Source organism: Scyliorhinus canicula, chromosome 14 (genome assembly GCF_902713615.1).
Source record: "Scyliorhinus canicula chromosome 14, sScyCan1.1, whole genome shotgun sequence".
Classification (NCBI taxonomy): Eukaryota; Metazoa; Chordata; class Chondrichthyes; order Carcharhiniformes; family Scyliorhinidae; genus Scyliorhinus; species Scyliorhinus canicula.
Window position 1 is genome coordinate 41,890,007 of NC_052159.1, and position 14,566 is coordinate 41,904,572.

Consider the following 14,566-nt stretch of genomic DNA (forward strand, 5'->3'; position numbering starts at 1 on the left):
AAAGAACCTACCTCGGACATCCCTCCTATATCTCCCACCCTGAATCTTATAGTTATGCCCCCTTGGAACAGCTACATCCACTCCAGGAAATAATCTCTGAACGTCCACTATCTATCCCCCTCATCATCTCATAAACCTCTATTAAGTCGCCTTTCATCCTCCTCCGCTCCAAAGAGAAAAGCCCTAGTTCCCTCAACCTTTCCTCACAAGACCTATCCTCCAAACCAGGCAGCATCTTGGTAAATCTCCTTTGCACCCTTTCCAATGCTTCCACATCCTTCCTATAATGAGGTGACCAGAACTGCACACAATACTCCAAATGTGCTCTCAACAGGGTCATGTATAGTTGCAGCATAACCCTGCGGCTCTTAAACTCAAGCGCCCTGTTAATAAACGCGAACACACTATAAGCCTTCTTCACGGTTCTCTCCACTTGAGTGGCAACCTTCAGAGATCTGTGGACATGAACCCCAAGATCTCTCTGTTCCTCCACATTCCTCAGAACCCTGCCGTTGACCCTGTAATCTGCATTCAAATTTTTCCCACCAAAATGAATCATCTCGCACTTATCAGGGTTAAACTCCATCTGCCATTTTTCGGCCCAGCTCTGCATCCTATCAATGTCTCTTTGCAGCCTACAACAGCCCTCCACCTCATCCACTACTCCACCAATCTTGGTGTCATCAGCAAATTTACTGACACACCCTTCAGCCCCCTCCTCCAAGGCATTGATAAAAATCACAAATAGCAGAGGACCCCGCACTGATCCCTGTGGTACTCCGCTGGTAACTGGTCTCCAGTCTGAAAATTTTCCATCCACCACCACTCTCTGTCTTCTATGTGATAGCCAGTTACTTATCCAATTGGCCAAGCTTCACTCTATCCCATACCTCCTTACTTTCTTCATGAGCCGACCATGGGGAACCTTATCAAACACCTTACCAAAATCCATGTATACGACATCAACTGCTCTACCTTCATCCACACACCTAGTTACCTAATCAAAGAATTCTATCAAATTTGTGAGGCAAGACTTACCCTTCACGAATCCGTGTTGACTATCCCGGATTAAGCTGCATCTTTCCAAATGGTCATAAATCATCTCCTTCAGGACCTTTTCCATTAACAACCGACCACCGAAGTAAGACTAACTGGCCTATAATTACCAGAGTCATTCCTATTCCCTTTCTTGAACAGAGATACAACATTCACCACTCTCCAGTCCTCTGGCACTATCCCCGTGGACAGTGAGGACCCAAAGATCAAAGCCAAAGGCTCTGCAATCTCATCCCTTGCCTCCCAAAGAATCCTTTGATATATCCCATTTGGCCCAGGGGACTTGTCGACCCTCAGGTTTTTCAAAATTGCTAATCCATCCTTCCTCAGAACATCTACCTCCTCCAGCCTACCCGCCTGTATCACACTCATCCTCAAAAACATGGCCCCTCTCCTTGGTGAACACTGAAGTATTCATTCAAAGCCTCTCCTATTTCTTCTGACTCCATGCACAAGTTCCCACTACTGTCCTTGACCGGCCCTACCCTCACCCTGGTCATTCTTTTATTTCTCACACAAGAGTAAAAAGCCTTGGGGATTTCCTTGATCCAACCTGCCACGGACTTCTCATGCCCCCTTCTAGCTCGCCTAACCCCTTTTTTTAAGCTCATTCCTTGCTACCTTGTTTTCTCATCCTTACATACTCTTTTCTTTTTTCCTCTTGACAAGACATTCAACCTCTTTTGTGAACCATGGTTCCCTCACATGGCTATTTCCTCCTTGCCTGACAGGGACACACCCATCAAGGACATGTAGTATTTGTTCCTTGAACAAGCTCCACTTTTCATTTGTGCCTTTCCCTGACAGTTTCTGTTCCCATCTTATGCTCCCTAATTCTTGCCTAATCGCATCATAATTACCCCTCCCCCAATTATAAACCTTGCCCTGCCGTATGGCCCTATCCCTCTCCATTGCAATAGTGAAAGATACCGAATTGTGGTCACTATCTCCAAAGTGCTCTCCCACAAACAAATCAAACACTTGGCCCGGTTCATTACCCAGTACCAAATGCAATGTGGCCTCCCCTCGTCAGCCTATCCACATATTGTGTCAGGAAACCCTCCTGCACACACTGTACAAAAACTGCCCCATCCGAACTGTTTGACCTAGAGGTTCCAATCAATATTTGGAAAGTTAAAGCCACCCATGACAACTACCCTGTGACCTCCACACCTATCCATAATCTGTTTTGCAGTTTCTTCCTCCACATCTCTATTACTATTTGGGGGCCTATAGAAAACTCCTAATAATGTGACCGCTCCTTTCATATTTGTAACTTCGGCCCATATTACCTCACTAGGCAGATCCCCTTCGAACTGCCTTTCTGCAGCCATTAAACTATCTGTGATTAACAATGCTACTCCTCCACCTCTGTTACCACCTTCCCTCCTTACTGAAACATCTATACCCCGGAACTTCCAACAACCATTCCTGTCCCTGTTCTCACCATGTCTCCGTAATGGCCACAACATCGTAGTCCCAAGTACCAATACAGGTTCACCTACCTTATTCCAGATGCTCCTTGCATTGAAGTAGACACACTTCAACCCACCTTTCTGTCTGCCGGTACACTCCTGCGACCTTGATACCCTCCTCAGTACCTCACTACTCTCAACACTGGCTTCTGGATTACAGCTCGTTTTCCCAGCCCCCTGACAAATTCGTTTAAACCACTCCCGAAGAGCCGTAGCAAATTTACCTCCCAGGATGTTGGTGTCTCTCTGGTTCAGGTGCAAACCGTCCTGTCTGAACAGGTCCCACCTTCCCCAGAATGTCCTCCAATTATCCACGTACCCGAAACCCTCCCTCCTTCACCATCCCTGCAGCCACGTGTTTATCTGCACTCTCTCCCTGTTCCTCACCTCACTAGCACGTGGCACCGGCAACAAACCAGAGATGACAACATGGTTTGTCCTGGCTCTCAGCTTCCACCCCAGCTCACCAAGTTCCTGTTTTAAATCCCCGTCCCTTCTTTTACCCATGTCGTTGGTACCGATGTGTACCACGACTTGTGACTGTTCCCCCTCCCCCTTAAGGATTCTGAAAACACGGTCCGAGACGTCACTGACTCTGTCACCCAGGAGGCAACATACCATCCGTGAGTCTCTTTCGCTGCCACGGAACCGTCTATCTGTCCCTCTATCGAGTCCTCAATAACTATTACTCTCCTGCTCTCCCTCCTTCCCTTCTGAGCCACAGGGACAGACTCAGTGCTGGAGATCCGTTCACCGTGGCTTACCCCTGGTAGGTCGTCCCCCTAAACAGTATCCAAAACGGTATACTAGTTACTGAGGGAAACGACCACAGAGGATCCCTGCACTGATGGCTTCCTCCCAGCCCCTCTCACCGTCACCCATCTATCTTTATTCTTCGGAGTAACTACATCCCTGAAGCTACTATCTATGACCACCTCTGCCTCCCAAATAATCCGAAGTTCATTCAGCTCCAGCTCCAGTTCCCCAACGCGGTTTCTGAGGAGCTGGAGATGGGTGCACTTCCCACAGGTGAAATCAGCAGGGACACTGACGGCGTCCCCAACCTCAAACATTCTGCAGGAGGAACATTGCACTGCCTTCCCTGCCATTCCCTCTAGATAAAAAAAAGAAGAAAGAAAGAAAGAGCTTACCTGTTATTCACTCTACCCCTTAGGTTAAAAGAGGTGGAGGGTTGGGGGACACTACAAGTGTAGTGTCCAGGGTTTAGGAACCGCCCAACTTAAATACATGTAAAAATAAAACAACCAGCAACGACTGCGCCCCAGACAAGAACAGCAATCAGCTGTTATGGGCCTGCGCAAACAATTTAAATCTTTATTACTTACCCAGCAGTCACTCTGTCCTCACTCCGATCGGATTCAGCTGGAAACTCCCAACACTAAGTTTTTTAAAAATTTACTCCCCTTCTCAGCAAGCACTCAGTCAGCAACCACTGCGCCCCGCACGATAACACCTCCGGGAAAAGAAAAACTACTTACCAGTCAATCACTTACCTGCAGGCTGTGACGTCACGGTTCAACTTCTTTCTACTTCTACCTGCCCTCAAGTCTCCCTCTTTATCTTCACTCGGCTGGGATCCTTACAGTGATTGTTTTTTTTTTGGTTAGAGGAGGAGGTAGGGAGGGAAACACTGAAGTAGTATTTGGGGTTTAACTGTCACTTGACAACAGCTCCTCCACAAACCACCTTCAAGATACGGTGACCGCAATGCACTGATGCAAATGTTCCCTACAACAGACAATCAGCAGCTCCGCTCCATTGCCCTCTGCTGGATGCTTGCCTTCACTTGAACACGGAGGGTGTCTTGCTCAGGTACACGTTCTGGATGCAGTGACCACAATGCACTGATGCAAATTTTCCCCGCAACAGCCAATCAGCAACTCCGCTCTACTGCCCTCTGCTGCAGGAGGAAGAACTTCGCTCAGGGAGTTTGAACTTCTGGAATTCTCTACCACAGAGAGCTGTTAGGGCCAGTTCTCTATCACAGAAATCTGTTGGGGCCAGTTTGTTGGATATATTCAAGAGGGAGCTGGATGTGGTCGTTGCAGCTAAAGGGATCAAGGGGTATGGAGAGAAAGCGGAAGTGGGATACTGAATTTGCATGATCAGCTATGATCATATTGAATGATGGCGCAGGCTTGAAGGGCCAAATGGCCTATTCCTGCACCTATTTTCTTTGTTTTTAAAGAATGACAAGAAGATTGATAAGGAGGGCAAAACTAGAATACAACAGGAAGCTAGCTTGTAATAGAATGGCAGATAGTTGAGTTTCTATAGGTACATAAATAAGAAAACAGTGAACAACGGTTAGTGTTGGTCGTATAGAAAGTGTGTCTGATGAATTACTAATAAAACATACTGTACAGAAGGAAGCCATTCGGCCCATCGAGTATGCACATACCCACTTACGCCCTCACTTCCACCCTATCCCCGTAACGCATTAACCCCTAACTTTTGTTGGACAAGGGCAATTTAGCATGGCCAATCCACCTAACCTGCACGTCTTTGGACCGTGGGAGGAAACCGGAGCACCCGGAGGAAACCCACGCAGATATGGAAAGAACATGTGGAGTCCATACAGACAGTGCCCCAGCAGGGAATCAAACCTGGGACCCTGGCACTGTGAAGCCACAGCGCTATCCACTATGCTACCGTGCTGCCCCTGTAATGGAAAGTAGGGCTGAATTAAACAGATATTGTGCATCACCTTCACGAAAAAAGTCGCAAGGAACATCCCTGAAAAAGCTGTAAACGGAAGAACTTAATTTTCTCGCCAGGGAAGTGATATTAGGTGAATTGTTTGGACTGTGGGCTGACAAATCCGGGTCTGGATGGACTTCACTCCCATGTCTTGAAAGAGGTGGCTAATGAGATAGTGGATGCATTGGTTTTAATTTTTGCAAACTTCGCTAGATTCGGGGAATGTTCCATCAGATTGGAAGATAACAAATGTAACTCCTTCATCCAAAAAGGGAGGGAGACAGAAAGCAGGTGACTATAGCCAGTTAGATAACATCTGTCATCAGACCAAGCAGGCCAGCAGCACGGTTCGATTCCCGTACCAGCCTCCCCGGACAGGCGCCGGAATGTGGCGACTAGGGGCTTTTCACAGTAATTTCAGTGAAGCCTACTCGTGACAATAAGCGATTTTCATTTCATAATGGCTTCTAACATTTTCTCTGTTGTAGCAGGGCACTTGGAAAAATTCATGGCAATCAGGCAGAGTCAACAGGGTTTCGTCAAAGGCAAATGACGTACGGCATAAGTCCCGAAAGACGTACTTGTTAGTGAATTGGGCATTATGAATTCTCCCTCAGTGTACCTGATCAGGTGCCGGAATGTAGCGACTAGGGAATTTTCAGTGTTAATGTAAGCCTACTTGTGACACTAATAAAGATTATTATAATCAATTAATGGAGTTTTATGAAGGAGTCACATGAGCCGTTGATAAAGGGGAACTGTTCAATTCATGCCAATATGCTATCCCTACATAATAACCTTTAATATAAACACCTTATCGAATGTTTTCTGGAAATCTGACAAGAAACAGAATTGGCATAAATGGCTCTTTGTTTGTTAGCAGGATGTGCAACAGGGATCAGTGCTGGGGCCTCAACTTTTTATAAATGACTTGGATGAAGGGACTGAAGGTATGTCTGCCAAATTTGCTGACAACAGAAAAATAGGTAGGGAAGTAAATTGTGAAGAGGACATTAAGTGAATGGGCATAAATCTGGTAAATGGATTATAAAATGGGCAAATGTGAAATTGTCTATTTTGGCAGGAAGAATGAAAGAGAAGCATATCATCTAAAACGGTGAGAGATTGCAGAGCTCTTGAGATGCAGAGGAATCTGGGTGTCTTAGTTACAGGTACAGCAAGTAATCAGGAAAGTTAATAGAATGTTATTGTTTATTGAGAAGAATTGATTACAAAACTAAGGAGTTCGTGCTTCAGTTTGGACAGGACATTGGCGACGTCGCATCTGGAGCACTGTGTGTAGTACTGGTCTTGGTTCCAAGTGCATTTGAAGCAATACAGAGAAGGTTTGCTAGACTAAATAACAGAAATGGGCAGGTGGTTTATGAGGATGGGCGATTTTAGAGGAGTTAGAGGTAACTTGATCAAAACCTTTAAGATCCTGTGAGGGTGAACGTGGAGAGGGTGCTTCCTCTTATCAGAGAAATCGGAGTCACGGTTTAAAAATAAGGGATCATGGGGCAGCACGGTGGCGCAGTGGGTTAGCCCTGCAGCCTCACAGCGCTCAGGTCCCAGGTTCGATCCCAGCTCTGGTTCACTGTCCATGTGGAGTTTGCACATTCGCCCCTTATTTGCGTAGGTTTCGCCCCCACAACCCAAAGATGTGCAAGCTCGGTGGATTGGCCACGCTAAATTGCCCCTTAATTGGAAAAAAATAATTGGGTACACTAAATTTATTTTTAAAAAAGGATCACTCATTTAAGACAGAGATGAGAATGTTTTCTCGGAGGGTCATGAGTCTCTGGAACGCTCTTCCTCAAAAGGCAGTGGAAGCAGAGTCTTTGAATATGTATTTTAAGGTTGAGCTCCATGGATTCATGATTAACAAGGGGGTGAAACGTTATTGGGAGTAGGCAGGAATGAGAGGTTGAGGTTACAATCAGATCAGCCATGATCTTATGGAATGGTAGAGCAGGGGCCAAGTGGCCTGCTCCCAATTCATTTGTTCGTATGTAGTTCAAACAGAAGGCCCACTATTTGAAGGTAACTCAGGAACAGACAAGAAATGCAACATTGGCAGTCCTGTCCATGTTCAGAGAGCAAATATATTTTAAATCTCAATTTCTTATGTCACTGTTCATGAGGAATTATATTATTATGATGCGTGGAGCGTATCCCCAAGGAACAATCAGATTATTCCTCGATTATTTTTCATATATCCTTAGTACTTTATCATTGGAAGTTTAAATAGCCGATTTGCTTACTTTAATGTGTTGTACTCTTCAGCTGTTCAATTGTAACTAGTGTTATGAATTACATTTGAGCCAGGTGAAAGTGCAACAGAAATAATAGATATATTTATGAAATTGTGAATTAAGCCATTACAGAAATACAGAATCGTTTGCCGAAAAAAAAGATGCAGCGACCTCTTGATTTTAAGGACTTTTAATTCATCAAAATTAAAAGCATCCAGCTGCTTTAGTGTTTGAGTCACTTGGATTTCACTATGCGAACAGTAAGTTGAAAAAAAAAATATTGCATTGATGTTTGTTATAAAATCACTTGTGCTTTTATGCTACCAGCAATATCAGATCTTTTGAACTGCATTTTGTCTTTTGTTTGCGGAGTCGCTACCTTAGAGCAGCACAGCACCATGACATCAAATAATTGCTTCAAGCATGGAGGCACAAAATACCAAGTAATCTTAATGCTAATGTTGATTTTTTTTTAATGGAAGAAGAGAATTGTTGGAGTTTCATTCTTAGACTATTTATAAATTCAAAAGTTCTCACTATGTTTGGTGATGCAAGAAACTTAATTTTCATCTATTGTATTGGTCTCCAATTACTAAAGCCTCAAAATTATCTTGAAATAATCATACCTTGTGAAATAAAATATCTTCTTAATAGATTGCTTGAATTCACAATGGATTATATTTTGTGGTCTGTGGAAGCAAATGGCCTGGTCTTAATTTCCTTACGGAAAGTTCTGTAGAATTTCTTTCCACCATCAACACATGAAATTTCCTTGATTCCAGCAGCAAAGGACCTTTAAACTGCTGTGAAAACTTCTATATCCTTTCAATTAAAATTTTACTTAAGCCAATATTTTTTTTTTACGCTATGAGTTGCGTGTTCCCACAACCTTTGGAGTGTTCTTAAAATTTATCATCCTCCTTGAAGCAGATTTGATTTTGTACTTGTATACTCAAGCCTTACTGTCAGACTAAATTAAAACCAACATTGTCGATGTTGTGCAGTCCTTTGAGGCCCCAGATTATCCTTCTCAATGTTTTATCCAATCAAACCCCAAATCAGTTCGGAGAGTCTCTCTTCATAATTAAGATCACAAACCATGCATACTTGCACAGAATTTTGTGCTTTTAAGGCTGGGAACTCAGCATTGGACAGAATAATCTAAATGTCCTTTCACCAAGATCTAGAATAAGATTAGAATCAGTTGTTCGAACAATCTGCCAAATTTCCAGAAGACATAATCCAGCACTTGCACATTGTCATCACTCAAAGTCATGCCCATCTTTCCCACAGCTCCATGTCTGAATCTCTCCCAGTTGGATTTCCAACACTGTTAAAGCACTGAAACAGCACTAGCCCAAATCACAAATGACATCACCCCAACTGTGGTGTATGTTCCCGCCTTGTTCTCCTCAATTGATTTACAACTGTTCTTTGCCCAACCACAACATTCTCGCAATACTTTGCCTCCAGTGCCCAGCTCAACAGAACTGCTCTCGCATGCTTCCATTCTTAAACTTTCACCAACTTTAATCAAACCACCACCAACCAGTAAATGGCTGTTTATTCCCATCCCTAGGTCACCTTCAAAAATCCTCAAGGATGTATCGAGTGCCCTCCTCATCCACTTGCAAGGACTCAACTTCACACTGGACATTGTGTCAGCTACCACACAGGTGGATCGCCCAGCTGTACCACACCGATGTTTGTTTGTGCACTGCCTCAGTTCCTAGGTCATTTAACTGCAGTTCATCAATTACTGTATGCCAATTTTGTCCAGTTAAATATTGGCAACACCATACCCATGGTTTCAGCCCAGCACAAATTGTATCCCTTTTCACCAATCACCATCTCCTGCTTAACCAGACTGTCTGAAAACTGACCATTTTACCAATAAGCTCCTGAGCCCACATTACCACCACAAAGACTACCTTCATATCAATGACACAATTCAACTCTGCCCATTTTCTGCCAAAATCCTCATCAGTTACAGAAGCAATGATATCAATACTACCCTCATTTGGCTATCTGTAGCCCACGGGACACAGTCCTGCCCATTCAGCAATTTGGTTACAATTGCTCCCAGATTTGCAAACTTCAAATTTAAAATGGTCATCTATGTATTTACATTTGTTTATGGTCCCCCCCATCTGCATAATCTCTTAGATTTAGAGATCTGCATAATCTCTAGGGGCAGCAGGGTAGCATGGTGGTTAGCATAAATGCTTCACAGCTCCAGGGTCCCAGGTTCGATTCCCGGCTGGGTCACTGTCTGTGTGGAGTCTGCACGTCCTCCCCCTGTGTGCGTGGGTTTCCTCCGGGTGCTCCGGTTTCCTCCCACAGTCCAAAGATGTGCGGGTTAGGTGGATTGGCCATGCTAAATTGCCCGTAGTGTCCTAATAAAAGTAAGGTTAAGGGGGGGTTGTTGGGTTACAGGTGTAGGGTGGATACGTGGGTTTGAGTAGGGTGATCATGTCTCGGCACAACATTGAGGGCCGAAGGGCCTGTTCTGTGCTGTACTGTTCTATGTTCTATGTAGACCTGTAATCACTGCAGAACTCTGCGTTCCTCTGGCTTATTTTGAAGTTCCTCCCCTTCAACCTTCAGCCATCTCGACCTAGCTCCGATATTCTTAAAATCTTTTATATAGCCATCTGCCATACTCTCATTCTTTAAAGCTCACCCAACTTAGCCAACCCTTCTATTTCATTTCATGATTGCCTCAGTGAACTACCTGGAGGTTTAATTTTACATTAAAGGGCTAATATAAATGCAATTTCTTGTTGTTACTTAACATCGTTAGCAACAGTTATACATCAAACTCATTTCATTTTGCCAATTTTTGTAATGCATCCCCTTTCACTTTGTATGCAATTAATCACATTAAGTTCAATTACAAGTCAATACATTATTTTGCTTCATGTTTTAAAGCTCATTGTTGAATGTTATATTGTTACCCGATATCACAAAGATTCAGTCCTCCAATATAATGGTGGTATAAGTAAAAACAAGTGGAATTATATTTAATCTATTAGTCAAGAAAGCAATACATTATTTACAAATGAAAGTCAACTAGATACTTACCAGTAAGGTCTTTAGCTAAATCTGGGTGGTTCACAAGGCAGTGACTCGCAAACTTTACACATTCAAGGCGGATAGGAACATGGATGTCATTGAATCTACAAGGAAGAATTGCAGTAATAATGGGGAGGATAGAAACTGAATTTCTTAAATGGAAAATCTATGTAATGAACATCTTCATGACATCAGGTAATATTTTAAGTTATCCACTGGAACCACTACAATCAGAAGAATAAATACTCAGATCCGAATAAGGTAAGTGTGGCAAAGTTTTGGTGTGTAGCACAACAATTGACTGCAACTCCCCAATTACCAGTTGGAGCATCTATCCCAAATTCCCTTTTCTATCTCATGAATGCCCATTTAGCAAGTGCTTCAGCTAATATATTTGACACTTGCAAATCTGCATTCTTTCTTTGCTTTCATCCTAAATATATTTTTGAAAATTTGAATGAAAACAAGGGAAGGAAGACTTTGAAGACTCCAAGGTTAAATATGGAAAATATTATTTAACTCAAAATTCTTCCATAGTCAACCAATTCACTACCATCTCTTCCAAACACCAAAATGTATTAAATTAATTCATCAATAACTTTATAATTTAATTCTCCCTTTAGAAAAAAAGCAAGCATTTGTCAAATTGCTGAGGCGAGAATCTAACTGCGAGTCTTCAGAATATAGGAAATAGGTGCAGGCGACTTGTCCCCGTGAACATGCACTGCCATTCATTAAGTCATGGCTGATTTGTTTACAGCCTTAATTCCACTTTTCTGCCTCACCCCCATAATTGTAGACTCCCTTTGCAGGTCAAAAATCTGTCGAACGCAGCTGTGAATATACTCAATGACCTAGCCTCCTCTGCTCTCGGAGAAGGGAATTCCCAAAATTGTAGAGCCTCCGAAGAAATTCTCTCTTCCCAATCCTAAATGGGAGACCCCTTATTTCAAAACTTTGCCCTCTTTAGATTCCTATCAGAGGAAAACAACAACCTCTTGGCACCTACCCTGCAACGGTCCTGCAAGATCTTGTCGGTTTCAATAATACCGACTCTCATTCTTCTAAACTCCAATATGCCCAAACTTCTCAACTTTCTTCACAGTACAAACCCCTCATCCCACGACTAGGCCAAGTAAACTTTCTCTGAACGTCTTCCACACATGTACACCCCACCCTAAATAAAGACCAGCATAACTGTATGCAGTACTCCAGGTGTGGTCCCGTCAATATTCTGTCCAACTGCAACAAGACATCCGCATGTTACACAACATCCACCTTGAAATAAAGGCAGCATTGCATATTCACCCCCCAAACTACTTAGATGTTCCTGCATCTAACTTTTTCCGATTCCTGTAAAAGAACACCAGATCCCTTTGTACAGCAGTATCCTGCAGTCTCCTTCCATTTAAATAAGATTCTGCACTTCTATTCTTCACAAAGTGGACAACCTCACATTTTCCCACATTATACTCCATTGCCACATTTTTGCCTACTCACTTAACCCATGTGCGTATCTCTCTTGCAGATTATTTGCATCCTCTTCACAGCTCGTTTTTCTAACCATCTTGGCATCAGTAAATTGGGCTAAAATACACTGAACCCCACCGGCCAAGTCATTAATATAGATCCTATCTAGTTCAGGCTCCAGCAAGGATCCCTGTGGCACTCCACTAGTTCCATATTATCAAGCTGAAAATTATTCACTATTTCCAATTATGTTAACCAATCCTCTATCCATGTTAAGATCGCCAACACCAAGAGCTCTTCTCTTGGGCAGTAATGTCTTATGTAACATATTACTGAATGTCTTTGGGAAATCCAAAAACATCACATCTACGATCCATCCATCCTGTTCATAACAGCCTCAAAAAATAATTCTATTAAATTTGTCAAACACCATTTCCCTTTCATGAGAGGCACATCAACACTGTTGGATTGTATTCTGATTTTCTGAAGCCCCTGTCACTTATTTCCTTAATAATGCCTTCCAATGACAGATGTTAGGCTAACAAGCTTATAGTCTCCTACTTTCTGACTACATTTGTGTCTAGGGAATATTGGAAGATTAGGGAATAGAGGGAATATTGGAAGATTACAACCAATTAATTCTTTATCTGTGCAGTCACTTTATTGGATCCGGGGGGCCCCCATCAACCTTTAGACTCATTAGTGTTACTTAGTGATCGTGATGTCTTAAATTCGTCACTACCTGTTTAAATTCCTCGCTGCTTTTTGCCCCTTGATTTTCTATTATTCTTTGTATGCTGTGAAGACCGATATTAAATACACATTCAAAGGCTCTGCTATTTCCTAGTTTCCCCATTATGAATTCTCATCCCCCAAGGAATCAACATTTATTTTAAGTGCACTGTTCCTTTTTTAAAAAAATATTTTATTCTCCATTTTCACATTTTCTCTAAAATTTACACCCCACCAACAAACAGTAAACGGTAACGAATACAATGTCAATCGCCTTATTAACAACAACGATCCCATCCTCCCACTAACCCCCCAAACAACGGCCCACATGACAATAATAGCATCAAATAAAACAAAACCTCCCAAGGAGAACGAAAAAAAGAAAAAAGGAATCAGGAATTGCCTATAGCCACCACTGACATATATATTCCCCCCCCCACCCCAACCCCATCCAATCCCCAAAAGTGTGCACCGTTCCTTTTTACATACTTGTATACGCATTTACAGTCTGTTTTTAATATTTATTGCTGGTTTACTCATTTTATATTTTGAAGTCATCCTTTGATAGTTTCTAAAATGTACCCAATCTTCTGGCCTACCACTAATTTTCAGAGCATTGCATCCCTCTTCTTTCAATTTGATACCATCCTTAACTTAGATAGCTATGGACGGTACATTCTTCTCAAAGTGTCTTTCTTTCTCAATTGAGTACATCTTAGTTTAGAGATGTGAAATATATCCTTAAATGTCTACTTTTGCTGATCAATCGTCTCGTCTTTTACTTTTTTTCCCAGTCCACTGTGGCCAAGTCAATCTTCATATGCGTGTCTTCATTTAAGTTTAAGGCACTAGTTTGGGATCCAAGTTTCTCACCCTCAAACTAAATGTCAAATTCTGTCAGGTTATGATCATTCTTACCTGAACGATCCTTTTCGATATCACTTATTAATCATGTCTCATTACTTATGGCCAGGTCTAAAATAGTCCAGTCCCTGTTGGCTCCCGAATATACTGTTTTAAGAAATTGCTCCAAATACATTATATAAACTCACCCTCGGGATTATCATTGTCAATTTGATTTGTTCGATTTATAAGATTAAAATAACTCTCAACCCCATTATTTCTTGAGTTATATTCCGTCCTACAATGTAGCTACTGCTGGAAGGCATATAAACTAATCCCAACAGTGACTTCTTATCTTTGATTTTTTTTTTCCACCTTCACTATTATAGATTCCACCAATTGGATCTTCAAAGCCAAAATAGTTTCTCACTACTGTATGGATTTCATTCTTTAACAGAGCTACTGCACCTCCTTTCTTTCCTATTCTTTCGAAATGTCAAATACCACAGCTGGGACCTGAATATTCAAGGTTACTTTGCAATGGCTGTTAAATCATACCCATTTACTTCTATTTATGCTATCAATTTTATTTTTGTATAGCTTTTGCTGCATTCATTACTTTTTTCCCCCTACTCAGACCTTATTTGAAGGTGCATTCTGTCATTTCCCATCAAAGTCTGGTTATCATCCATTATGATCATTCCTCGACTACTGCCTTGTCCTGTCTCATTAACTTTCCACATCTTCCCTCATAAGAGCCGTCCCCACCCACCCCGAACCCCCAACTCTTACTTGCGGCTTAAATAGAAATATGCAGCAAACTACCAAGAGATCATTAAAAATCGTATCACCCATCACCTTCACCACAAATCCTGTCAATTTCCACCCTCGCCTTCTATATAATAAAGAATTGGGCTACAGATTCGGTTGCGGGAGAAG

The 14,566-nt window shown here is 42.4% G+C and overlaps 1 protein-coding gene across 6 annotated transcripts in view; it reads right to left on the reverse strand.

Moving 5' to 3' along the window:
* The window catches only part of pds5b (PDS5 cohesin associated factor B), a 251,107-nt gene that overhangs the window by 122,835 nt on the left and 113,706 nt on the right, over positions 1-14,566 (reverse strand). For all 6 annotated transcript variants that reach the window (XR_005463248.1, XR_005463249.1, XM_038818808.1 and 3 more), the window contains one exon: positions 10,592-10,686. Coding sequence is in view for 4 of the 6 variants with exons in the window: in XM_038818808.1 (XP_038674736.1) it covers positions 10,592-10,686 (95 nt within the window). In the remaining 2 variants the exon portion in view is untranslated. The remainder of the gene's footprint in view (positions 1-10,591; positions 10,687-14,566) is intronic.